Raw genomic sequence first — 27545 nt, forward strand, 5'->3', positions numbered from 1 at the left:
GAGGAAGCATGCTGATGATGATTCTAGATTGCTTTAACAAAAAAAACATAAGAAAAGTCTGGAAGAAGACAATTTATAGATGATGAATTTAGACAGTTTTTTGTCTTCCTTGTAACCTTCTAAACTAGCCATTTCATCTATAGCAGTGCTTTATTTCCTCAGAACATGATTTTTATCAAAACAAGAAAAGACAAGTATAAATATGATCCATGTGTTATTTTATAACAATAACAATAAATACAAATGAAACCACGAAGAACACTTGCTGGCCATGATTTAGACGGCCACAAAAGTCAATTTTATCTCCCACAATTCCGAGGGGAATTGGGCCACGTGAGAGCGATCACGGAGAATGTTCATGGACAGTGTGTTTTTTGTCAGGTGATCCCGTTCCTCTGTACAGTGTGGTTTTTGTCAGGTGATCCCGTTCCTCTGTACAGTGTGGTTTTTGTCAGGTGATCCCGTTCCTCTGTACAGTGTGGTTTTTGTCAGGTGATCCCGTTCCTCTGTACATTGTGGTGGATAAAACTACAATTAGACTTCACTTACTATGGTAAGCTCGTCATCATTTTATAATTACATGTCATGTACACATTCACAGACTATTGCACAAATGAGCAAACATTCTACAAGAGATTCAAATTATTCACACAAGAATGATCAAAAGCATTTCTGCATTTTACAACTAGGTACAATTTTGTGAAAGCAGCAACCGTTTCCTCTGAACTTCTAATGTGCTATGGACATACATTAGATCATTTCTCCTTGCCAAAACCACAACATCAGTAAATTAAGTAGAAAACACAGGTTTATATTCAGAAATAATTCTGTGGTTTGTTTTTTAAGGAGATTTCTATATTTATACATTAAAATGTTTATGTGAACACTTCTACACATCAACCGGACAAGAAAGGAATGTAAAATGGCATTCTGTTTCAAAATTGCCAGCTTCGTAGATCGACATACAGCTGGTGAACTGAACAGTTGTGATTTGTCACCGACTTTAGGAAATGGTGTCAAATTCAATGTAAATCACAAAGTCAGTGAATTTTTTTTTTCTTGCCCCAGTGCTTGCAAACCACAGAAAAAAGCACACCATTTCTATTCACACATACCATACTTTATAATGTCAAGCTGTACATCTGACTTGTTCAATCATTATGCAATCACACATTGCACGGATCCCAATAAACCAGTGAGTGTTGTTTACAATAAAAATACATTACACAAAATCACAACAGATTAGCCGCAATGCAGCAAGAGTTGTGAATGAACGATCAAGTCCACTTGCTAACCTGGGAATGAAGAAAAAGTTGAGATATTTATACTTCCAGAAAGACTTACTAAGATTTACTAAGACACTGAACAATTAACTCTACTTATTTGTTCCCTCGATTTCACAAGTTTGTTTTCTTTCAAAGGAATAATCATCCCTTTTTCCTGATTTACGTTCATAGTTTCCCCAACTTGTCTTATCAAATCCAATCAAAACGTAGCATTCAATGGAGACAAAAATGAACAGATTCTACAACAGATACAAATTTATGTAACATTTATCACATTGAACACCAAAGTTTTAGCACAACGCTTCCAAAAAACAAATATTTTCACAGTGATCATAACCTGGGCTCAGTGTCTTGGTGACCTGAACAAATGTATCCAATCAACCGCCAGTGAATATCCAATCAACCGCCAATGCAATATATAGCAAAACTTACCACAACCATCCATAACACTTGAAAATATCAGACGGTCTCAGTAAAACTGGACACACACACTACCATGTTCATCCAGCTGATGATAATTTGTTAATCATCAAAGACAGTGGTACCTGTGTTGTAAGGCCCCTCTGAAGAGAGGACACCTTCGAATGAAGAACACCATCTGCTGTCGAATATACTGACCAAAATGTATCTGTCATGAAAGGCCACCTGCAATGTAGGGACAGTTTCAGCTGTTCCTAAGGGTGTCCTTTCATCACAGGTACCACTGTGGTGTCAGTCTATGCCGTTAACTCAGTTAAGGTGGACTCAGGGGAAGAAATTCGTCAAGTCAAAACTGACCCGATGTAACCAACGAGCACAAGCCATGCACTGACAGGTACCGTAGGTCTCATCCTGTCAATACGGTGGAACCACCCTTTCAAGAAGATCCCCCCCCCTCAGATGCTTTTTTAGGTCTGTTCAGAGCCTCTGTAAGTTTAGCTTTATTTTAGCAAAGACCCCCTTCTTTCTGTATGTCTTGATTTTCTCAGATGTTTTTTTAGGTCTATTCAGAGCCTCCATTAGTTTACCTTTATTTTTAGCAAAGACTCCCTCCTTTTTACATTTAGTCAAGTTTTGACGTGATTCCGAGAAAACTACTGGAACGATCTTCATGAAACTTCACATGAGAGTTCCTGAGTATAATAGCCCCAGACTTTTTTTCTTTTTTTTGATAAATGCCTTTGATGACGTCATATCCGGCTTTTTATGAAATTTGAGGCAGCACGGTCACGCTCTTATTTTTCAACCAAATTTGTTGAAATTTTGGTCAAGTAATCTTTGACGAAGCCCGGACTTTGGTATTGCATTTCAGCTTGGAGGCTTAAATATCAATTAATGAGTTTGCTCATTAAAGTTGTCATTAAAATCGATTTTTCGCAAAGAGATTTAAAATTGATTGCATTGTATTCCTTGTCGTCTCCTGAATTCAAAAATATATAGATATGTCATGTTTACTCTAAAAAAATGTTATCAGAATGAAAGAAAATGTACTACGAACACGTGCTTCGCAGTGACGAGCGTGATCCGTCTAGGTCTTCGGTATGTTTAGCCGCGACTACATTCAATCACTTCACGCAACTTGTTAAGACTTGATTTTCTCAGCTTTGTTTGAGGTCCTACACTGGGGGTTCCACTGCAATGCTGTCTGTAACACTCACAGAGCAATCACAGTCTGATGCAGCCACCAGAAATCAGTTATCTCCCTTCAGTTCATCAAAATATTAAAAACACAGCATGAGCAAATCGTGCAGTTTGTGAAGTGAAGACTGCCACGGTTCTACATTTTGCTGAAACAGTCTTTTGCACTGGTCCATATCGCAATACCCTGAAACACAAGAAACAAATGACTGTGCTATTTTGAATAAGCAGTTCTAAGGTGTTCGGGAGGAATAGCCTAGTAAATCAGACATTGGCCCATCCTGAACTCAGGTCAAAAATGAGTTACTTCCCTTCGGGTCTCATTCTATCCCTGACGGGATGCCTTGGTTTTCCTTGTCTGGAGAGGAAATCGTTGTTTTACATATTTAGATCTTTTTGTAATGTGTTATGGATATAAGCAAATTCGCGATCGTCGATAATGATTTTTCATGGTGTTGTGTAATTTTTAAATTACAAAGGAATTGATATGTAAGACAGTTTCAAGCGAGCTATCTTTCGCGGATGTATATACTGTGCAAACAACTCTAAAGTGTCACGTGATAATCAACTTTGGCGCCGGTGCAGACGATTTTTTCTGTAACCAGTTGAGAGTGATGCAACCATATATCACGGTCTCCTTCCGACAGCAGTCTCAAAATTTCGACTTGTTTTGAACTTAGAACGATGTCTTTATCATAACTGTGAAGAACAGAACGGAGATCACTGTCAAAGTCGGCCAATCTGCAATCATTTTCGTCTCGCGAACACTGATCTCATATTTAGATCAGTGCTGGTGAAAAACATATGGGAGATAACTCTGTATTCTTGTTTTGATAGATTCGCGCAATAATTTAGCATGCTGTCAGAGAGAAACTGGCGATAGCCGTGGACCGATGATTATCAGAATGACATTGGCCAACCATGAGGAAGGCTGAGTCTTCGAATCTTGGCCACGTCTGGTGGGTTAAGGGTGGAGATTTTTTTATTATCTCCAAAGCAGCCTACTTCAAACCATCACCAATATTACTGATTCTAACTAACAAGTATTTATTTAGTATCAAGAAATGTCAGCAGTCTCTTAATTCAATTAGACTAGAACTTTTTAATACTAATATAATCATCACAGCAATGCAAATAAAGACTGGGGAAAATGTAGATCACAAATTGAATACACACCAACAGTTTACAAATTCCATACCCAAAAATTTTCATGTAATGGATGTCAACCGACCTTTTTACACTGTTTGATCTGCATGACGGCATAGTTGGTGAAAATCTCCCTCAAGTCCTTCACCTTTTGACGCTTGAATCGATCAATGTCGCGTAGCGCCGCTTCCACAAAAACTCTGCAAAACAAAAATAATAATGAGTGTAAGATGTTCATGCATCTGCGTTAAAAAAAGACCCCCCCCCCCCCCAAAAAAAAATATATTAAAAAAAATTAAATATTAATATGGGGGAATGCAATTAAAATGTCCCCAAGACACGACAAACTGAATATCAGAAAAGATGCAGACTTGCTGTATTTGTTTGGAAGCCCCTTTCAAAGACACCCACCTTTAGAAGACCTTACTTTCTCACATTCTTGGACGTCTTACAAGGGGATCCGCGGGATGTTAAATGATGAACGCAGACTTACTGTGTTTCGTCGGTGGTCTGTCTGAGCTCTATCTCGGTCTGAGCGATTTGCTCTATCAACCAGACTTACTGTGTTTCGTCAGTGGTCTGTCGGAGTTCTATCTCGGTCTGAGCGATTTGCTCCTCCAGTTGTTTAAGCTTGACGTCCCTCTGTTCCGGCGTGTCTCCGCCAAACAGCTTGGTCTTCATCCCGCTCAGAGAGAAAGCATTCCCTGACTTGCCTTGCGCCTGAAACACAAAGCAGCCTTCTGGTATGAAGCAAAACTCAAATAAGGATAAAGCATTAACCCTTTTACTGTCAGAAGAATGCAGTTGAAAAAAAAATAAGTAAAAAATCTAAACATTCAAGGAATATAACAATGAGACCAAAACTGACAAAATGGTCTCCAGGGGAGGCAATCATCTTGCTGCAAACCAAAGGGCAAAATACAGCGTTTGTTTCCCTTTTTAGAGTATTGAATTAATTTGATTCTTTGGACATACCAAAGTTGGTACTGTACCTGAATTATAGGTACAGTCCTTTTCATAATGATTTCAAATGAACATGCAACAGGCACAAGACACAGAGCAAAGTATAAACACTCAGGCAAGTTCACGATGAAGCCTTAGAATTTCCCAACATTGGCTACTAAAGCTCTTTTTTTTTTTATCAAATTTTTGTTTAATACCAAGCTCGCTGATTCTTCATTGCAGAGGAGGAGGGACGGGGTAAATCATGATCTTGAGATCTTGTATGCTTTTGGCACTTACACTCTAATAGAAAAGATGTTTGCCATGTATGTGTGTGTGTTCGTGTGAGAGAGAGAGATGTGTAAAATGGCCTTAACACTGATGGGATATCAGTCATAACACTGTAAATATTGTTGCAAATTGTGTTTGAAATGATTGTACAGCGCACTGAGCAAGGTATCGTAACCCTGGATATATGCAGACCTGTGCACATCTACGGTTTCTCCGTAATTTCTCCGATTTTTATATGCAGAATACGGTGCTACGGATTTTTAATTAAAATTCCGATGTTTTACTCAAAACAATTGTACTTTTTTTCTGTTTTGAGATGTTTTGACCATTTAGTTGGCCGTTGCGCTGAAAAGACGTTTTCCGATTTACCGGAAACACGCGTGTTCTCAGCATTGAGTCTTTGTTCTTAGACTTAGTTCGTCCAGCGTCTGCGTGGCAACTTGTGATTGAAGTTAAAATGTATAAGAAAAAAAGAGTGCGAGATTCAGATAGTGAAGAGGAGACGCCAGCTCTGTCACCAAAGAAGAAGAAAACGGCACAACAGTGTTTCAGTTTGTGTGCTTTGTGAGCAGAATTATGTCTTGAACTGTCGTTGCAGCTTACTACTGAAACATGTTAAAAACTACTGAAATTTGGTTTGTTTACTACTGATGAGCGTTTTGAGTGTGCACAGGTCTGTATATGCAATCTAGAAAAGGTATTTTTTATTGAGTCACTTGAGAAAAAGTGACTCTATGTAATCGGTCAGTGTTAGTCTGTCCGGCCGGCCGTCCGTAGACACCACCTTAACGTTGGACTTTTCTCGGAAACTATCAAAGCGATCGGGCTCATATTTTGTTTAGTCGTGACCTCCAATGACCTCTACACTTTAACGATGGTTTCGTTGACCTTTGACCTTTTTCAAGGTCACAGGTCAGCGTCAAAGGAAAAATTAGACATTTTATATCTTTGACAAACTTTTCTCGGAAACTATCAAAGCGATCGGGCTCATATTTTGTTTAGTCGTGACCTCCAATGACCTCTACACTTTAACGATGGTTTCGTTGACCTTTGACCTTTTTCAAGGTCACAGGTCAGCGTCAAAGGAAAAATTAGACATTTTATATCGTTGACAAACTTTTCTCGGAAACTATCAAAGCGATCGGGCTCATATTTTGTTTAGTCGTGACCTCCAATGACCTCTACACTTTAACGATGGTTTCGTTGACCTTTGACCTTTTTCAAGGTCACAGGTCAGCGTCAAAGGAAAAATTAGACATTTTATATCTTTGACAAACTTTTCTCGGAAACTATCAAAGCGATCGGGCTCATATTTTGTTTAGTCGTGACCTCCAATGACCTCTACACTTTAACGATGGTTTCGTTGACCTTTGACCTTTTTCAAGGTCACAGGTCAGCGTCAAAGGAAAAATTAGACATTTTATATCTTTGACAAAGTTCATCGGATGTGATTGAAACTTTGTAGGATTATTCTTTACATCAAAGTATTTACATCTGTAGCCTTTTACGAACGTTATCAGAAAAACAAGGGAGATAACTAGCCTTTTCTGTTCGGCAACACACAACTTAACGTTGGGCTTTTCTCGGAAACTATAAAAGTGACCGGGCTCAAATTTTATGTGAACGTGACTCATTGTGTTGTGAATAGCAATTTCTTCCTGTCCATCTGATGCCTCATATAATATTCAGAACTGCGAAAGTGACTCGATCGAGCGTTTGCTCTTCTTGTTATCATTGTTATTATTTTAATTAAGTTTCAACTGTTTCATTTCATACCCAGTAAATCGGTAGTTATCTGCAGCTATACACGCTAGGTCCAGTCTTAAACAAACATCAAATTCTGTCAAAGCAAAGCATGCACACTGGTCACAACATTCGCTTGAAGGAACAGCATGGACATAAAACCATGTCTTGTCCATGCAACGCTTATAAGGCCAAAAAAAAAAATAGTCTGTTTACGGTAACCCGACCGACCCTATTTTTTTCGCGCGACCCTAGACCTTTTTTTTGGCATTTGGGGGAAAAAAAAAATAAATCTGGGTTTTTTGCAAAATAACGTAAATATATGGTTTTTTGGAGGAAAAAAAAAACAAAACATCCCGACCTACCGACCCTATTTTTTTGGCCTATGTTACCGTAAACAGACCTCTTTTTTTTTTGGCCTAAACCGCCAATACATGAACCATACAATCACTGACACCAATTTCTAAATCGTACTTTCTTCTTCATTCAAAAAATAAGAATGGTAAGTTTCTTCTGACAAGACAAAACATTCACTGGTACCCACATCTATTCATCTTCAAAGCGGACCAGCAAGATGTAAAGTTGAACTCTTATCTTCAATTGAGAGCTAAGAACAGATACTTCGGCACAGAAAATTTGAGACTTACACATATTACATGCACGTGAAGAAGTTGCACAAGCATAGTGTACATGTCTACTGAAACGGTGGATCACAAACACTCACATTAACTTTTTTTCTAAAACTCAACTGTCTACTAAACCAAATTTTGAAATCTTTTAACTCAAAAATCATGCACGCACACACACACATACACACACACACACACACATACACACACACACACACACACACATACACACACACACATAGATACACACACACACATACACACACACACGCTGATGCACACAAATCACAAAACAATCATCACTGATAATTAAATTTCTTCTCAAATTCAACAGTTTACCTACTAAACCAAATTTTGAAATCTTTCAACTCAAAAATCATGCACGCACACATACACACACACATACACACACACACACACATACACACACACACACACACACATACACACACACACACACACACGCTGATGCACACAAATCACAAAACAATCATCACTGATAATTAAATTTCTTCTCAAATTCAACAGCTTACCAAATTCTTGAATGCTAAGTCTTGTTAGGTATTAGTTAAAAACAAACATACGCAAACCAAAAAATGAAAACTAGACAAAATAAGAAATCCATACTTTGTAGTAAAATCAAAAAGCAAAGATTGACACTTTACAACTTAAAGACACAGTCCTTCCTATGTAAAACATTTTGCTGACTGCGTATCTCCGATGTGGCCAGGCTTTAGTATGGGATGAGACCAGGCTGTAGTATGGGATGAGACCAGGCTGTAGTATGGGATGAGACCAGGCTGTAGTATGGGATGAGACCAGGCTGTAGTATGGGATGAGACCAGGCTGTAGTATGGGATGAGACCAGGCTGTAGTATGGGATGAGACCAGGCTGTAGTATGGGATGAGACCAGGCTTTAGTATGGGATGAGACCAGGCTGTAGTATGGGATGAGACCAGGCTGTAGTATGGGATGAGACCAGGCTGTAGTATGGGATGAGACCCGTCCTCCACTTGGTCACATACCCAAAACCAACACTCTGAATGCTTTCTGTGCAAAGTACTTTTTATTTTTATCAATAACTCTCTCACTTAATTTTTTTTTTTTTTTTTTAAATAGGTGGCTTTTTAAGAAATCCATTCATGAACAAATTACAACTACAGTGGTACCTGCCATGAAAGGACACCCTTGGGACCAGCCAACAAGTGTCCTTACATTGCAGGTGGCCTTTCATGACAGGTATACTTTGGTAGAGATAACATAAAAAGGGACAAGAGAAGGTGTCCTCTCATGGGAGGGTGCACACATCACAGGTACTGCTGTATACACATGAGGCTTCAGAATGTTGCATTTTGGCATGATGGTAAGAGGAGGGATGTTGTTACTTTATCCATGTACAGGGTGGGCCATAAAAAGTGTCCACATTTAATTTGTTAATATTTTCCCTGTAAAGTTATATTTTCTTTTCTGTTTCAGATAGAATTTGAGACAAGCATCTTAGAATTCTTTTAAAGCCTGAATGGATCGCATTCCAGTACAGGAAAGGACCAAAATCGTTGAACTTTACTTTGCTACCAATTCTGTGGTTCTCGCCCAGCGCGCTTTTCGGAGAGAGTTCCCTGGCACACACTGTCCATGTGCGAGAACTGTGAAGCGCCTCGTGGATAAATTCGACCACTATGTCCTTTATTGTTATCTGCGAGACTACCAGTGTTCCTGAATTTATCCACGAGGCGCTTCACAGTTCTCGCACATGGACAGTGTGTGCCAGGGAACTCTCTCCGAAAAGCGCGCTGGGCGAGAACCACAGAATTGGTAGCAAAGTAAAGTTCAACGATTTTGGTCCTTTCCTGTACTGGAATGCGATCCATTCAGGCTTTAAAAGAATTCTAAGATGCTTGTCTCAAATTCTATCTGAAACAGAAAAGAAAATATCACTTTACAGGGAAAATATTAACAAATTAAATGTGGACAGTTTTTATGGCCCACCCTGTAAAAGCCCTGGCTAGATCGGAGAAAGTTAGCAGAACTTTTTTCACAGGAAGGCCTACGCCTTTAAAAGCATGCTGGTGCGTACAGACCACAGACCTACACAACACGTGACCAACTTACCGACGCGGGAAGCTCTGTCCCGTTTATTATTGCCCTCTTAGCGTGCAGTTGGAAGAAGGGACAAAGTTAATAGGCAGAAACATGGACACAGTACAGTTGTCTCCCCTCCCCCTTTAACACCTCCAGATATGTGAGAAAATCAGATCTTAAAAGGGGGGGGGGGGGGGGGGGGGGGGGGGGGTCTTACTTGGAGGCACATTTTCTGATATTTTTCAACAGAAAATTGGAGAAAGCGGGGTTTCACACAACCGGGAAAATCTTCCGTTGGGGGAAGGGGGTCAGGGGGAGGGGGGGGAGGGAGCGGGAGGATTCCCAGGTACCACTTCAAAATATATAACTAAAATATTCTCCTATCACCCATAGTAAAGGAAGGAGAAATAATTGATGCATGCATTCACTATGGTTGCTTTTAAACTAAATAAAAGCAATTCACTTTTAGATTTAAAAAAATGTGAGTTGGACAAGGAAGAGACACAATGTTGAAACAACTCATGGTGAAATGTACTCGTGATGTTTGATTCACAAGAAAGTGATTTATTAATATAATGGAAATAGAAGAATTAGCAAGGCCTGTGCCTGTTGGGGAAAAACACATTGATACAGTCACTTGGAAGCAAGTACATATTATTTAGCAACGCCATCCCATATGCAGCCATACAAAGGCAAAGTTTTAAACAGAACAGCGCAGAAGCTTATCGTGCAATAAACAGAGCAAAAAAGTCTTTCAAAAAGTTACCCAGGCACAGAGAGAAGATTACAAAGTTAAATTCACACAAACATGAAACAAAGAAAGAAGGAACTTCTCAAACAACTGAAGTGAAAGCCAAATAACTATGTATCAATCGAACACTTGATTTCCCGTCTTTGAGCCAATTGTGACGTCAGAGGCTGACAAAACTTCATATTTAGGCGGCCAGCCGAGACTACAAAATAGTGCATGTTTGTGTGCGTTCAATCATAAAAACTAAAAGGGATTCTAACCAGAATCGTTCGATACATAAATGTTATTTGTATTTTTGACCAAAATATGACATTTTACACAGATCTCGACAGTAATTGTTCGCCTGGACCACTAGCGTGGTCTGGGAGGAACACTGACTGTCTCGATCTGTGTAAAATGTCATATTTTGGTCAAAAATACAAATAACATATAATAACATTACGAGACACTGGCACAAAACCAAGTCATGAACAGTGGAACCCGGCTTTTAAGACCCAACAATTTAAGACTCCCTCAGTTTTCAGACCGGCTTTTCGGGCGGGGATGTAGCTCAGTCGGTAGCGCGCTGGATTTGTATCCAGTTGGCCGCTGTCAGCGTGAGTTCGTCCCCACGTTCGGCGAGAGATTTATTTCTCAGAGTCAACTTTGTGTGCAGACTCTCCTCGGTGTCCGAACACCCCCGTGTGTACACGCAAGCACAAGACCAAGTGCTCACGAAAAAGATCCTGTAATCCATGTCAGAGTTCGGTGGGTTATAGAAACACGAAAATACCCAGCATGCTTCCTCTGAAAGCGGCGTATGGCTGCCTAAATGGCGGGGTAAAAATGGTCATACACGTAAAAGCCGTAGGAGTTTCACCCCATGAACGAACAAACAAACAAACAGACCGGCTTTTCCAAACATTTGTGGAATTCTTAAAAGGAGGGCTCCACTGTATTAACAGAAAGACACAAAAATAAAAGCCAAGATAAGCCAATCGCTTTCAATCATGTTTGTTCTTCACTTGCTCTCCCTAAAGCCTGCCCTTAACTGGGCCAAGTGGACTACGCGAAGTATACTTCGCAAAACTGGTCCCAAGAAGCTTTAGCACTGAGGTTTTTGGTAAAAAGACTACGCCAAATATACTTCGCAAAACTGGTCCCAAGAAGCTTTAGCACTGAGGTTTTTGGTAAAAAGACTACGCCAAATATACTTCGCAAAACTGGTCCCAAGAAGCTTTAGCACTGAGGTTTTTGGTAAAAAGACTACGCCAAATATACTTCGCAAAACTGGTCCCAAGAAGCTTTAGCACTGAGGTTTTTGGTAAAAAGACTACGCCAAGTATACTTCACAAAACTGGTCCCAAGAAGTTTTAGCACTGAGGTTTTTGGTAAAATGACTTCGCCAAGTCTTCGCGTTGTCGACTTTGATCTCAAATAAGGACAGGCTTAAGCTCTAACTTGAAAAATAAATGTTACTAATCAATGTTCTTTTCTTCCTGTATAAACCTTCATGGGAAACCGGTCTTTCCAGGCTGTTGTTTTTACATGGAGTTAGAGCTTCATCTTCTCGGACACATACCAAAAATCAACTGACTGGGTGCTTCCTCTGCACAGAGGGATTTTTTCTTTGAATTTTTTTAATATTGTTATTTTTGTGTGATGAATTAAGCTTCTGGATTAACATTTGCATTAGTTATGAAGATAATTATGCAAAGAAGGCAGCCAGGCGATATTGTTTTAACATATGTGACCCTCCACCACGAAATGAGTCGCATGTCACCTCGTGCGGTTCTGCGCTAGGCTTAATATAAGTCCGGGGAGTGTCTGGTAACAGTGTGAGGGTCACCTTAGTCACAGGCTTATAACTCAAACAGTTCCTGCGCTTTTCTAAAACGGGTTTCACCACTGGATAGAGCATAAAAAACTCTTTAGGAAAATGTAAAAATATGAAAATCATGCAAAGGTGACATGCGACTCATTCCGTGGTGGAGGGTCACATATTGTACCCCACCTATGTTGACCAAGTCTTTTTTAGCGGAGACCAGCTGTGCTGCAGCAGGTCACTCAGAATTGTAGTAACTGTGTAGAAACTGTGTATCAACACATTGGAATGCAGGCGTTAGATCAACGTTACAGGAAGCGACTGAAGCTAACAGTCTTAGTAGAATGCGGATATGTGTCGAATGAGAGCAGATGCAATGTAGTAACTATGTGTGTACGGATTGATCCGTACCTGGCCAGATAGAGCCGTATGAGTGGGTCCGTACCTGGGAGACGATGAGTTAATGTGCTTCCAAGAGGAAGGATGGTCTTACTCAGATAAACGGGTAATCAAGTCTGTGGTGGCATTACTCAGGTAAACGGGTAATCAAGTCTGTGGTGGCATAAAATACAAGATCAGACCTGGGAACCCCTGTTTTGCACTTGGAGTATTCTCAAACAAACTTGGTGAATTTTCAGAAAAATGAGCGTACTTCACACAACATTTGAATATCTATGATTCAAACATGCTTCACACGCGTCCGTCGCACCGTTTATCAAGTTTACCAATACGTTTAAAACTAATGCTTTTTTCAATGTTTAATCACAACAAGAAATTCCTCCGAGGTAGGAAAAACACCCCCGTTGGTCAAAGGGAAATAACCATTCTCACTGCCACCAACTGAGAAGGTTATTTCCCTTTGACCATTAATATCTCCCTCTATAAGTCCTTGTAGAATCTTAATCCACCAATAACTCCCTAACCGTGTGTTTGACTGGTCCCAATTTTTGTAAGGACCGTCTCAGGAATGTATAGAACCTATTCACCAAGTTTGGTGACGATCGGTCCGTTCATTCTTGAGATCTATATGCGAACACAAACAAACAAACAAACACATGGAGCGAATCCTATACACACCCCTATACCGGGGGTGTAAAAACTGTAATCATGTCAGAATAATGGACCAGCTTCGGGATGTGCTTGTGAAGAAAAGTATTTTTTCCACTTTCTTTATTTGGTGTTTAACGTCGTTTTCAACCACGAAGGTTATATCGCGACGGGATTTTTTCCACTGACCGTACTGCTCGTATTCTAGACAATAGGGCAAAATAGTATGGGTTCCCAGGTCTGTAAATGATATCCAGATAGCGGACAGTATCTTTACAGCTACCATCATCATTACCACATTTCAGTTTGGCAATAATATGTTGAAAAGAAAAATGATACAAAATGTTTTTCCCTTTTCAGTCATTCCCGTGGCAACGGGGGACCACGATCAGAATTTAACTTCACACACACACAAACTAAAACTGGTATCAAATGAAAAACAAAAACAGATACAAATGAAAAAGGGGAAAAGTTAGGAAGAAAAGTAAAGACTAGTTTTGTGAAACATACCAGCAAATCCCTCTGAACGGCCTTGGTGGACAAAGTGTCCTCTCCCCTCTCAAGGTCATACTGAGCACACTCATAGCGACGACAGACCGACCTGTACATACAAATGGTATTCCAAAAATGTTGACTTTTCTGTATGTTAAATACAAAGGGTATTCCCAAAATGTTGACTTTTCTGTTTATTAGATCCAAATGGTATTCCCAAAATGTTGACTTTTCTGTATGTTAGATACAAAAGGTATTCCCAAAATGTTGACTTTTCTGTATGTTAGATACAAAAGGTATTCCCAAAATGTTGACTTTTCTGTATGTTAGATACAAAGGGTATTCCCAAAATGTTGACTTTTCTGTATGTTAGATACAAAGGGTATTCCCAAAATGTTGACTTTTCTGTATATATATATTAGATACAATTTATGGTATTCCTAAAATTTTGACTTTTCTGTATATAAGATACAAATGGTATTCCTACAATGTTGACTTTTCTGTATATTAGATACAAAGGGTATTCCCAAAATGTTGACTTTTTAGTATTTAGGGCAACGCTCTTTCACACTAGATGAAATAGCTTTGATGGCACGATAAAGGAAACTCATACACCCACACATACACCCACAACCCAACCACACCCATACACCCACAACCCAACCACACCCATACACCCACAACCCAACCACACCCATACACCCACAACCCAACCACACACCCACAACCCAACCACACCCATACACCCACAACCCAACCACACCCATACACCCACAACCCAACCACACCCATACACCCACAACCCAACCACACCCATACACCCACAACCCAACCAATCAATCAATGACGCTTATATCGCACATATTCCGTGGGTACAGTTCTAGGCGCTCTGCAGTGATGCCATGTGAGATGAAATTTTATACGGCCAGTAGATTGCAGCCATTTCGGCGCATATTTACCTTTCACGGCCTATTATTCCAAGTCACACGGGTATAGGTAGACAATTATTAACTGTGCCTAAGCAATTTTGCCAGGAAAGACCCTTTTGTCAATCGTGGGATCTTTAACGTGCACACCCAATGTAGTGTACACGGGGGGAGGGTTCGGACACCGAAGAGAGTCTGCACACAAAGTTGACTTTGAAATAAATTTCCGCCGAACCTGGGATCGAACTCACGCTGACAGCGGACAACTGAATACAAATCCAGCGCGCTACCAACTGAGCTATATCCCCAACCACACCCATACACCCACAACCCAACCACACCCACAACCCAATGACACCCATACACCCACAACCCAACCACACCCATACCCCCACAACCCAACCACACCCATACACCCACAACCCAACCACACCCATACACCCACAACCCAACCACACCCATACACCCACAACCCAACCACACCCATACACCCACAACCCAACCACACCCATACACCCACAACCCAACCACACCCATACACCCACAACCCAACCACACCCATACACCCACAACCCAACCACACCCATACACCCACAACCCAACCACACCCATACACCCACAACCCAACCACACCCATACACCCACAACCCAACCACACCCATACACCCACAACCCAACCACACCCATACACCCACAACCCAACCACACCCATACAGACGCGTACACACACACATACATCCACACAGATACACACGTGCACTCACTCTTGCATACACATACAAACACACATGTGTGACAGGGGAGGCTACCGCTCCTTTCACAGCAGACTCTGCACCCGAGTTGTTGGCCTTTAAAAGTCAACACCAGTGGATTGTAGAGTTCTGTTTGTGATAGGGTCTGGTGGTTTCCGATTGTCTGTATGTTCATGGAAACCTTCGGGTTTGCATAACAGTTTTTATAGGGCTAAGAAATTAGCCCTAACATTTTCAATCCTGTTTGATTGCACTTCGCTTCCCGAGGTGATCGTAGTGTTTCGGCACTCGGTTACACATGGACACACAAGAAACATGCGCACACACATATGCATGCACAAACACACACACACACACACACAACAATTGTACACACACATATACACACACACAAACACACACACACACACACACAAACAGCTGATAACCTTATAGCCTACAACACTTGCTTTGCTACATTTGATGGCTTCTGTAACATATTTGGTAATAGATTTACACATTTTTTCAAGCCCTGATATCCCATGAACTGTTACCTGAGAGAGTCACTAATTCATTCCTATCACCTGATATCACATGGAGTGTTACCTGAGAGAGTCACCAAACGCATAATACTCCTTCAGTTGATCAGCGTACTGCTCCTCCTCTTCTAACGCTGCGTCCACCGACGAGGCATATCTTGGAAAACACACACAGTTTTACTTCATTACTGTGATCACATTTTTTGAAACAAAAATAAAAATAACTATTCCCAAAATAAAACTGTCTGTGTAATAAATGTGGCGCTCAAAAAATTAAAAACAACAAATCCAACCCTATACCCATCCAAAGCTGTGTGTACAGTAATACACTTCTTAAAACTCTAACCCACAATCACGCAAACACACTAACTCACAAACACACTTCACTCACACATCCATATGGTGACCGGCACTCTGCAGTGGCTGTGAGGGAGATATCCTCTCTCAGACTCAATCCCCCGCTAACCCCCCCCCCCCCCCAAACACACACACACACACAAACACACTCACAAACTTGACTTACACATCCATATAGTTACCGCACTCTGTAGCAGCTGTGAAATCTCTCTCTCTCTCTCTCTCTCTCTCTCTCTCTCTCTCTCTCTCTCTCTCTCTCTCTCTCTCTCTCTCTCTCTCTCTCTCTCTCTCTCTCTCTCTCTCTCCCTCTCCCTCTCCCTCTCCCTCTTTTGTAATTGTTTTACGTATGTATATATATATATATATATATATATATATGTATTCAAAATTAGAATAGTCCCTCTCTGGGCGAGGGCTGGTTGAAAAGAAGCTCGTTTATATTGCTTATGCCACAACCCTCGTAAAATAAAATTTGATTTGATTTGATTTGATTTGATCTCTCTCTCTCTCTCTCTCTAGTTGACTCACACGTCCATATAGTGACCGGCACTCTGCAATGGCTGTGAGATGTCCTTCTCTATGAGACTCCACTCGTGGAACACTCTGGCATAGTTGGCGTGCACCTTGTGTATCCCATACAGCTTGTCACACAGATGCTGTTGGACACAAGACAGAGTGACAAGGTTTTCAATACAGTAAACGTCCCCTTCTTTTCAAATCCTGTTTTCTTAGATTTCTGTCCAATCACTGTTAATTTACCTAGGGCGGGGATGTAGCTCAGTCGGTAGCGCGCTGGATTTGTATCCAGTTGGCCGCTGTCAGCGTGAGTTCGTCCCCACGTTCGGCGTGAGTTTTATTTCTCAGAGTCAACTTTGTGTGCAGACTCTCCTCGGTGTCCGAACACCCCCGTGTGTACACGCAAGCACAAGACCAAGTGCGCACGAAAAAGATCCTGTAATCCATGTCAGAGTTCGGTGGGTTATAGAAACACGAAAATACCCAGCATGCTTCCTCCGAAAGCGGCGTATGGCTGCCTAAATGGCGGGGTAAAAACGGTCATACACATAAAAGCCGTGGGAGTTTCAGCCCATGAACGAACAAACAAACAGACCCTGTTTTCCTAGATTTCTGTCCATAATCACTGTAAATTTACCCTCATTTTCAGTCACCCTCCTTTTCAAGACACGATTTTCTCACAAATAATTGTTAGGCCTTTAAACGGTATGCTGATGCTCCTACCGCTGGGAGGGGGGGGGGGGGGGGGGGGGGGGGGGGGGGGGGGGGGGGGGGGGGGGGGGGGGGGGGGCATCATACCCACAGTAACATCCCTTCCCTTCCCTCTTATTCTTATTTTTACTTTATTTTTATTTTATTTTATTATTTCTAACTGACCTCTCTTCGCCCCACCATGCAACACTAATGGTCATTCATGACCCTGGTTGCAAAACGGAAGAAGAAGAACGGCGGTTCCACTATAATAAATCACAGGTTGCATTCAACTAAATAAGACTAAAAAAAAATCTTGTTATAGATGGCTTCACACAAAGTTTACACCTACAATTAAACTATTACTAGAATATTTACATTTGTTATAATCACAATGCTTTGCATATCCAACTAGAACATGTATGTACACAAACCATCATATTTCATAAACCTATCAATATTAAAGTTATGGCAAACTAACAGACTATGGCGGAATCTCATTTGGAAAGCAATACTAGCAAGTCCATAAACTGACACTCTTTCTACAACACACACAAACTTACAGTTCTGATCTTCAGAATATTAGCGATATTGTTCTGCAGTTCATTGCTGTAGTTCTTCAGTTCTTCAAAGCGACGGTCTGGTTTCTTCAACCGGAACGCTGCATTCAGTGCCTTCAGACGTGATTCAGCCTGCAAAATAAATTGATCAAAATAGAAACAGAATATTTTATCTCTAAATGTTGGGAATTATTCCCTACATCCAATCCAGCCAAGCATACAAAGACACAGGGAAGTGTAGAACGAATCAACGATATTAATTAAAATACATACACACAAAATATCAGCATGATGCACTTTATTGTGAAAAGGGATGTTGATATGAAAATCATGAACATGCAGTAGTTACACATGTATCTAGGAACTAGATGATTACCCGCTTCGCCGGGTACCGGCTTTGCCAGGTATCGGCTTCGCCGGGAAGAAGTAGAGCCGAATACCAGGCTGCGCCTGGGACCCAGCTTTGCCGGGTGTACACCGGCTTTGCCGGCGCACGAAGGAAAGGAGATAAACGCGCAAAACACTGGAGACCTTCTAAAAATAGTAACGTGCAGTGACCTTCTAAAAATAGTAACGTAGTAACGGGAATATGGATTGACGCCACACGGAGGAAGGGAGATAATCGCGGCTGAAAACACTGGAGAAGATAAGGAAGCGTTACTGGTAGTGGATCCCGACAAAAAAACACAAAATCGGTTCAGCGTGCACAGCGCTGCGCGCTGAGAGCACGTGTTGAAATATCTCATCGATGAGGTTGTGTCCGGGGTGTAGCTGAATACGGTGTCCAAATTTGAAAAAGATCCACCGAGAACTTTGGCCGTGCATCGCGAACAGACAGACAGACAGACACTAGTCGTATATATATATATAGATTAGCTCTACTGGCAGAGTGTGATTGTCGTCACATGTTCATCACAGCAAAATGAGTCTCACTGTCGCGAATGATATATTTGACCATATTTTAATAATGTGTTAATCATGTGACCGTGAACAACAAATGAGCACGCCTGGCTTTCAAATCACAACACACAGGACTAATGGGGCCGTCACACACTGCGATTTTCTTACGATTTGCACAGTCAGACGGCCGACTGACTCGTAGAAAAGAGCTACAACAGAGCTGTGAGTCTGTCGCAAGAGATTCCCTCGTAGCTTTGGGAGATAGGACTTGTTCTATTCCCCGCGAGACTGTCTTAGGACAAAGCCAATCAAAACGCGCCGTTGCGGCATTCACGCCGTGACCTGAAAAATTTGCTGACAGCGTCTCTTTGTCGATTCAAAACTTTTCTGAAGAACAGTTTTTTTACTCAGATACAAAGGAGACGTTTTAGGCATGCAGAGCGGTCAGGAACCATCAAATGCAACTGTCTGCGAACTTACTTTCTCGCGAAGGCATAATGCTGAAAGGTATTTTTTTTTAAAAGGACAGAGCGATGTGCGAACATTAGCGGAACCCGCGTCTCCAAAATAGCGTCTGCTTTCGCGCAGTGCATTTGGCGTGTTCACTGTGATGCGTCACTTGTTGTGTTCACTGTGATGCGTCACTTGTTGTGTTCACTGTGATGCGTCACTTGTTGTGTTCACTGTGATGCGTCACTTGTTGTGTTCACTGTGATGCGTCACTTGTCGTGTTCACTGTGATGAGTCATTTGGCGTGTTCACTGTGATGCGTCACTTGTCGTGTTCACTGTGATGCGTCATTTGGCGTGTTCACTGTGATGCGTCACTTGCGCCCCGCTCGCATGGAGTTATCATTCGTCAATCGATTGTCGTGTGACAAAGGATTGCCTACGACTCTTACGAGTTGATCGGCGATCGGCTCTAGATCGGCTTGTAGGAACATTTCCTCCGACTGAATCGCCAAACGTGACGGCCTCATAACAGTGATACTATACCTTGCTCTGGAAGTCTGTAGCATACACCGATTCCTTCCACCCATTTTCCTGCACACAAAATAAAGCATAATCAGAACAAAACTAAACACTCAAAGAGAAAAACACCTTGGCCAACATAACCAAATGCCAGCTTCTGTCGATATATCCCTTTCTACCTGTGGTTCCCACAAACTAGACTCAAAGATCAGACATTTTCTGACTTCTTTCCGTTACTGACGGAAGCACAGGTCAGATTATCTGTAATGCTATTCACATGCAGAGCATCCCAGCTGTAAACAAAATATCAGGCAAAAAAGGACGTGCATGGCACTTCTGGACAGTGGAACCTTTTAAGACCCCCCATTTTAAGACTCTCCATTTTCTTCTTCTGCGTTCGTGGGCTGAAACTCCCACGTACACTCGTGTTTTTTACCCCGCCATTTAGGCAGCCATACGCCGTTTTCGGAGGAAGCATGCAGGGTATTTTCGTGTTTCTATAACCCACCGAACTCTGACATGGATTACAGGATCTTTTTCGTGCGCACTTGGTCTTGTGCTTGCGTGTACACACAGGGGGTGTTCGGACACCGAGGAGAGTCTGCACACAAAGTTGACTCTGAGAAATAAATCTCTCGCCGAACGTGGGGACGAACTCACGCTGACAGCGGCCAACTGGATACAAATCCAGCGCGCTACCGACTGAGCTACATCCCCGCCCGAACCCCCATTTTAAGACCCTGTTTTCTCAGATTGTTGTTGATAACCTCTGGGAATATACCCCCATTTTTCGATTTACTACTTTTTAAGACCTGATTATCTCAGATTTGTTTAGGTCTTCAAGTTCAAAGGGGGGTTCCACGATATTCCTAAATTGAGCCTGAAGTTGACATCTTCAAGATTATGCAAAGTCTTTCTACCAAAACTTCACTGTAAAAGCTTTGTGCAGCAAGCTCCGTGATGTAGATTATGCAAAGTCTTTCCACCAAAACTTCAATGTAAAAGCTTTGTGCAGCAAGCTCCGTGATGTAGATTATGCAAAGTCTTTCTACCACAACTTCAATGTAAAAGCTTTGTGCAGCAAGCTTCGTGATGTAGATTATGCAAAGTCTTTCTACCAAAACTTCAATGTAAAAGCTTTGTGCAGCAAGCTCCGTGATGTAGATTATGCAAAGTCTTTCTACCAAAACTTCAATGTAAAAGCTTTGTGCAGCAAGCTCCGTGATGTAGATTATGCAAAGTCTTTCTACCACAACTTCAATGTAAAAGCTTTGTGCAGCAAGCTCCGTGATGTAGATTATGCAAAGTCTTTCTACCAAAACTTCAATGTAAAAGCTTTGTGCAGCAAGCTCCGTGATGTAGATTATGCAAAGTCTTTCTACCAAAACTTCAATGTAAAAGCTTTGTGCAGCAAGCTTCGTGATGTAGATTATGCAAAGTCTTTCCACCAAAACTTCAATGTAAAAGCTTTGTGCAGCAAGCTTCGTGATGTAGATTATGCAAAGTCTTTCTACCAAAACTTCAATGTAAAAGCTTTGTGCAGCAAGCTCCGTGATGTAGATTATGCAAAGTCTTTCTACCAAAACTTCAATGTAAAAGCTTTGTGCAGCAAGCTTCATGATGTAGATTATGCAAAGTCTTTCCACCAAAACTTCAATGTAAAAGCTTTGTGCAGCAAGCTCCGTGATGTAGATTATGCAAAGTCTTTCTACCACAACTTCAATGTAAAAGCTTTGTGCAGCAAGCTCCGTGATGTAGATTATGCAAAGTCTTTCTACCACAACTTCAATGTAAAAGCTTTGTGCAGCAAGCTCCGTGATGTAGATTATGCAAAGTCTTTCTACCAAAACTTCAATGTAAAAGCTTTGTGCAGCAAGCTCCGTGATGTAGATTATGCAAAGTCTTTCTACCAAAACTTCAATGTAAAAGCTTTGTGCAGCAAGCTCCGTGATGTAGATTATGCAAAGTCTTTCTACCAAAACTTCAATGTAAAAGCTTTGTGCAGCAAGCTCCGTGATGTAGATTATGCAAAGTCTTTCTACCAAAACTTCAATGTAAAAGCTTTGTGCAGCAAGCTCCGTGATGTAGATTATGCAAAGTCTTTCTACCAAAACTTCAATGTAAAAGCTTTGTGCAGCAAGCTCCGTGATGTAGATTATGCAAAGTCTTTCTACCAAAACTTCAATGTAAAAGCTTTGTGCAGCAAGCTTCATGATGTAGACTTTGCGAAGTCGACTTTGCCCAGTTAATAATAGGCTTAAGCTGAGGACCTTCAGGCAAACAAACGGCTTACCTCCTTCAAAAAGCCAGCAAATATCTTGTCTTGACACAGCTTGGGATGAGCTGCCACACGCAACAAAAATATCTGAAAAACAAGACAAAGAAGCGATGTCGATGAGCAATCATTTACGAAAAAAATATATAACACAAGCCAATGTGTCTGGATGGGTCCTCAATATACAGAGATAATGGCAATAACCCAATTTAACTCTGTGAGATCTTCACCATGCTACTGAGTGAATCTAAAACGGTTTCCAGAGGGTTAATTCTGGACTCTGCAGAGGTCATATAATGTGACAAAGAATGAACCTTCAAATCTCCACAACAACACAAAAAACAAAAAGTAAAAGACTAGATTGACTGGCTGGTTTTCAGCTAAAAATATAATTAAGAATATAATTAAGCAGCAAGCAAATACCACAGCGCTGAGGTACACCCTGACACAGACTGTTACAGCAGTGTGACTTACCTCCAGTGCCGCTCTGCGTCTCTCCACAAAGTCAGGATCAAACTTGTCTGTGGAGGCGTTCTGCCACGTGTAGCTGGCCTGAATGCAATAAGATTAAAACAAAACTTGACTAAATGTAAAAAGAGAGTATACATGTATTCAATGCCTGCTATAAGAAATTTGTTTCAAATTGCAAAAGCAGGTAAGTATGCACTTATACACACTTATACATTTACACGATATGGTGCATTGAATCTAGCTCCGACGGGCGCAGTGGCGTGGTGGTAAGACGTCGGCCTCCTAATCGGGAGGTCGTGAGTTCGAAACCCGGTCGCTGCCGCCTGATGGGTTAAGAGTGAAGATTTTTCCAATCTCCCAAGTCAAATTATATGCAGACCTGCTAGTGACTTAACCCCCTTCGTGTGTACATGCAAGCACAAGACCAAGTGCGCACGGAAAAGATCCTGTAATCCATGTCGGAGTTCGGTGGGTTATGGAAACACGAAAATACCCAGCATGCCTACTCAACGAAAGCGGAGTGAGCTGACTATGCTCTCAGAGTATAGTGTGGGGAACCCAAATGGGCAAACAAGCTCACACGTAACCAAAAGAATTCTGGAACGCTGAAGAAGAAGAAGAAGAAGAAGAAGAAGAAGAAGAAGAAGAAGAAGAAGAAGAAGAAGAAGAAGAAGAAGAAGAAGAAGAAGAAGAAGAAGAAGAAGAAGAATCTAGCTCCCCTACTTTAATATGCTGCAAATACTTTTCACTGTCTATCATAAGAAAACATAACTAAAACACACAAACCATAATAAAAACACTCTTCAAAATTCTGCACATTCAGTGTGTTTCCTTTAAAGGCAGAGTAAGCCTCCCGTAAACCATCACAGATACGGTCAGGCTTTTACACACAGTACAAACACCCTTTCATTTAAACACTCACCAATTGAGAACATCCTAGGTGCCCTCCGTAAAGAGCGAACAATTTTCAAAGAATTTATTTTTGCGTGGTTTATCTTACCCCTGAGCCATCGTGAACCCGTGTGATCCAGTTTTCCCCCTTTTCACAATGCAGTCGTCATAGTTAGTCATTTGAATGCGACTCGACGTGAGCACATCTACAATAGCACGTTTTTTATGCACGAAACAACGGCTGTGGTTCACAAGAACTCTAGCGATGGCTTTTGACTGTTGAGAGGAACGGCGATTTGCACTGACTCGGGATAAACCGGGCCGTCGTCTGCTACGACCCTTGCGTGACCCTGCTTCCGGGCTTTTCTTTTTTTAAACTTTCACAACTTCGAATTGTTCTGATCTTGTCTTGATGAAAAACGAATTCTTTTATGATTAAAGAATGTTTGTGTAACAAGCTGTCAATTTATTATTTAGATTTTAAAAGTTAGGTCTAGCGCAAAAACGAGGCGCCATTGTTGTAGAGGAGCAAGTCCACGAAAATAAATTCTTGGAAAATGTCTCACGCTCGACAGAAAGCAGCCAGGATGTTCCCGTTCGGTGAGCGTTCAAATGGAAGTATGTTTGTACTGTATTTAGACGCTCGGGGAGCTCTGTGATGGTTTACGGGAGGCTTACTGTGCCTTTAAAGAAACAGACTCTCTTTCAAGAACAGATTGTCAGAAAAGGCCCAGTTTTGAATCTTCATCCTTGTAAAATAACGTTTAGTTCTCTCTCTCTTCTCTCTCTTCACTTGCAAAAACAGAACCAAGAAACACGTCAACAAGCTGCAAGCGCCTATCTCTATCTCTATCTCTATCACTATCACTATCAGTATCACAATGTATCAGATTTTTTTTCAACCCACAAAAGGGCTGACAACATGTACTAACCTTTTTCTCCGGTAAAGGGGGAACAACCACTGCAGGGAAAGTAGCATCCAGGTAGTTACGGAGCAATTCAAACTCGCTGTATCGTCTCCAAACAGATGTCGCACCTTCCCCGTAACCTCGCATGCTGGGATCCGTTACCCTGGGAAACATAACATCACCGTAAAATGAGAGAGAGAGAGCGTGTGTGTGTGTGTGTGTGTGTGTGTGTGTGTTTAAAACTACGCACTGGCTATACGCACTCGGAGTGTATACAGGGGTCAGAATCTTGTATACACTCCGGCATCAACTTCCGGATTTGCCATTCGACACTATTTTGCGATAGGAACGCAGATCAGTTGATTATAAGAGTACAAAGAAACGATAACAATCTGATGCTGCACGGCCTTTGCTGTAACGTAGATTACGTTTTCGTGGTGTACTTAAAAGACCAGACACTGAACCGCATCAACACTTGGAGCGTCATTCGACGCCATTTTGCGAAGGTACGCTTCACTTTCGATTCACCGTATCAAAGTACGCTGGGAACAAACACAGACAAAAACAAACGAAACTGATGCTTCACAGCAGTTTATTGTCGGAGTTTAGAACACACTTGGAGTGTGTATCGACCTAGAAACGGTTGTATACTATGTGAATGTACATTATTTGCCAACCCTCAACACTCCGAAAGAGAGATAGCGGAAGTCCATACGTCAGACTTCCTAACGACATGATAGGGGGCATTTCATTGGCTGCAGATTTGTAACAGAGCTTTTCATTTTTGGAGTGTATGCAGATTCATCGATCCTGTATACACTCGGAGTGCGTATAGCTTTTGCCTTAAAACTATGTTTGTGAGCTGATACCAAAGTACAGTGGAACCCCCCTTTTAAGACTCCCTCTTTTTTAAGACCCTGCTTTCTTAGATTTTCTGTTCATAACCTCTGTAAAATTACCCCCATTTTAAGACTCCCTCCTTTTTAAGACCTGATTTTTTCAGATTGTTAGAGGTCTTAAAAGGGGGGTTCCACTGTATTCAAGTTCAGATCCTAGCTTTCTGTTATGTTGATTTTTCCCAATCTGGATCATCTGTTCAATTTCTTTTCACACAGCTTTTAGTCTTATAGCATTTAATCTTGACTATAGGTTGGCATAGTCCTTTGGACGTGAAGTCACAAACAGAAAACTGCCTGTAGGATTTTGATGGTGTTCTCACCTTGTTTCCACCAGGTAAACAATGAAAGTATCTTGCATCTTCATGGACGCCACTGTTCGCTTCTCTGGCTCTGAAACTGTCATCTCCATCCATTGTAGCAGATGAGTCTGAAAATAAATGTAAATGTTCAGTAAATGTTCCCCATCAGGGCCGGATCTGGGGGGGGGGGGGAGGGGGGGGGTTCCGGAACCCCCCCCCCCCCCCCCTCCCTGGCCATCCGATGTACCTCTCAGAGAAAATAAAATAATATGTGGACTTTTTAAGCTCTTCCCCCAACGCCCTTAGTTTATTTGGTCTTCTAAAACTATTTCAAATTATGAACAACATCAAGTCAACAACGGCCTGCCCTCCCCGTTATAAGTCCATCATCATAGGCCACAAGTCAAGTCACACGCTACACTATCACTAGTATTAATAGTATCAGAGAACCGATTGCAACAAGATATCATCTGCGCTATCGGGGAACCGATGTTTCGGAAAGGGACTGTACTGCACACTGAGAGATCATTGAGTGCTCGCCCCTATGAAGTTTAGTGTCATTGTTGATCATACATCTCTCATACCGGCACTTCTCCTTTGTATTCTAGATGTTGAAATCATTGCTTGTTTGCTTGAATTTTAAGTATTCAAAGTAAAGAGTCCTGTCAGACTTATTTACTAGGCATATATGTCTTTGGGATTATTCCACTGAACCTCTATGGTAAATGAACTATCTGAAGTACTTTGTTACTGTTGAAAATGTGTAATTTTGATTCCCAGTTGCAAGGAAAGACCAAAAAATGACCTCACAAATGCAAAATTTTCTCGGCTTCTGGGAGGCTTTGCCCCCCGGACCCCCCAGCGGAGCGTTGCCCCTGCACCCCACCGGGGCCTCAGCGGCCCCTGGACCCCTGCCTTCATTTGGAACCCCCCTCAAACGAACTTGGTCCGGCCCTGACCATAACTCACAACCAACAAGTACAGCCCTGGAAACTAATCCCACTCTATACAAATGTAATCTTATTCTTAATTTCAACAAAGTCTGGACCAACACTTCAGAAAATTACACAAGAAACGTATGCCTTATCAGTAGTAGTAGTAGTTTTGGGACTGGCGTTAATGCCTAGGCCTCGTGGCCAATAAGTTGTCCCATTCTGTGGTTGCATACAATGGAGTTTTATTTCTTCATCATTCATGTGTCAAAATGAACGAATCTTTCTAATAATTTTGTGGACTTGTCCACAAGCTTTTTAAACTGCTAGGCCTTAGTGCTAATTTGAACGTATCTGGAAGTGGATTCCTGAACGATGCTACCCTTTTAGTGTTACTGAATGTATTTTTTCTTGTGTTAGTTTTACAGTGCACTAAATTAAAGTCGAAATATATTTTTCTTTGTGAGTTTCTTATGCAATCCAACTCAGTGAATACACTTAATGTTCCAGATATGTTGTCAAAAATCAATCTTGCTGTTATATGCTGAGTCTTGCTTCATTCCTGTAAATGGTTAGGTCTCTTCAGACCTTTGTATTTAATCGTGACAGGGGGTGGGCAGTTTCATCCTCTGCAATCTTCATTGCACAGTGCTCCCAGTGCCATGTAAGCGCACTCAAAAAAAAGATCGGCCCAGAACAAAAATGTTTGCAAACATGTAGGAATATGAACGGATATGTTACGAACCGGACGCGGTCTCTCGATCTTTTCAGTCTTCTTTTCTTCTCGTTTTTCTGTTCGTTTCTCTTCGCTTGTTGGAATCGATTCTCCTTCGTCCGCCATTTTGAGCT

At 41.4% G+C, this 27545-nt stretch overlaps 1 protein-coding gene across 2 annotated transcripts; it reads right to left on the reverse strand.

The window, feature by feature from the left end:
- Positions 1 to 197: 197 nt before the first annotated feature.
- Positions 198 to 27545, reverse strand: LOC138947825 (sorting nexin-4-like). Of its 2 annotated transcripts, XM_070319378.1 has the most exons (14): positions 27442 to 27545; positions 25786 to 25892; positions 24591 to 24729; positions 22771 to 22848; positions 22315 to 22386; positions 20046 to 20093; positions 18154 to 18282; positions 16913 to 17040; positions 16095 to 16184; positions 13850 to 13940; positions 9768 to 9803; positions 4612 to 4769; positions 4135 to 4249; positions 198 to 3090 (listed from the first exon to the last, which is right to left on the reverse strand). In XM_070319378.1, exons 1-14 carry the CDS (start codon positions 27535 to 27537, stop codon positions 3043 to 3045), a joined length of 1335 nt encoding a protein of 444 aa, XP_070175479.1. In that variant the 5' UTR covers positions 27538 to 27545; the 3' UTR covers positions 198 to 3042. The 2 variants fall into 2 exon arrangements, with proteins under 2 accessions (XP_070175479.1, XP_070175480.1); XM_070319379.1 differs by lacking the exon at positions 9768 to 9803.

This window comes from Littorina saxatilis, linkage group LG14, assembly GCF_037325665.1.
Source record: "Littorina saxatilis isolate snail1 linkage group LG14, US_GU_Lsax_2.0, whole genome shotgun sequence".
NCBI classification, from domain to species: domain Eukaryota; kingdom Metazoa; phylum Mollusca; class Gastropoda; order Littorinimorpha; family Littorinidae; genus Littorina; species Littorina saxatilis.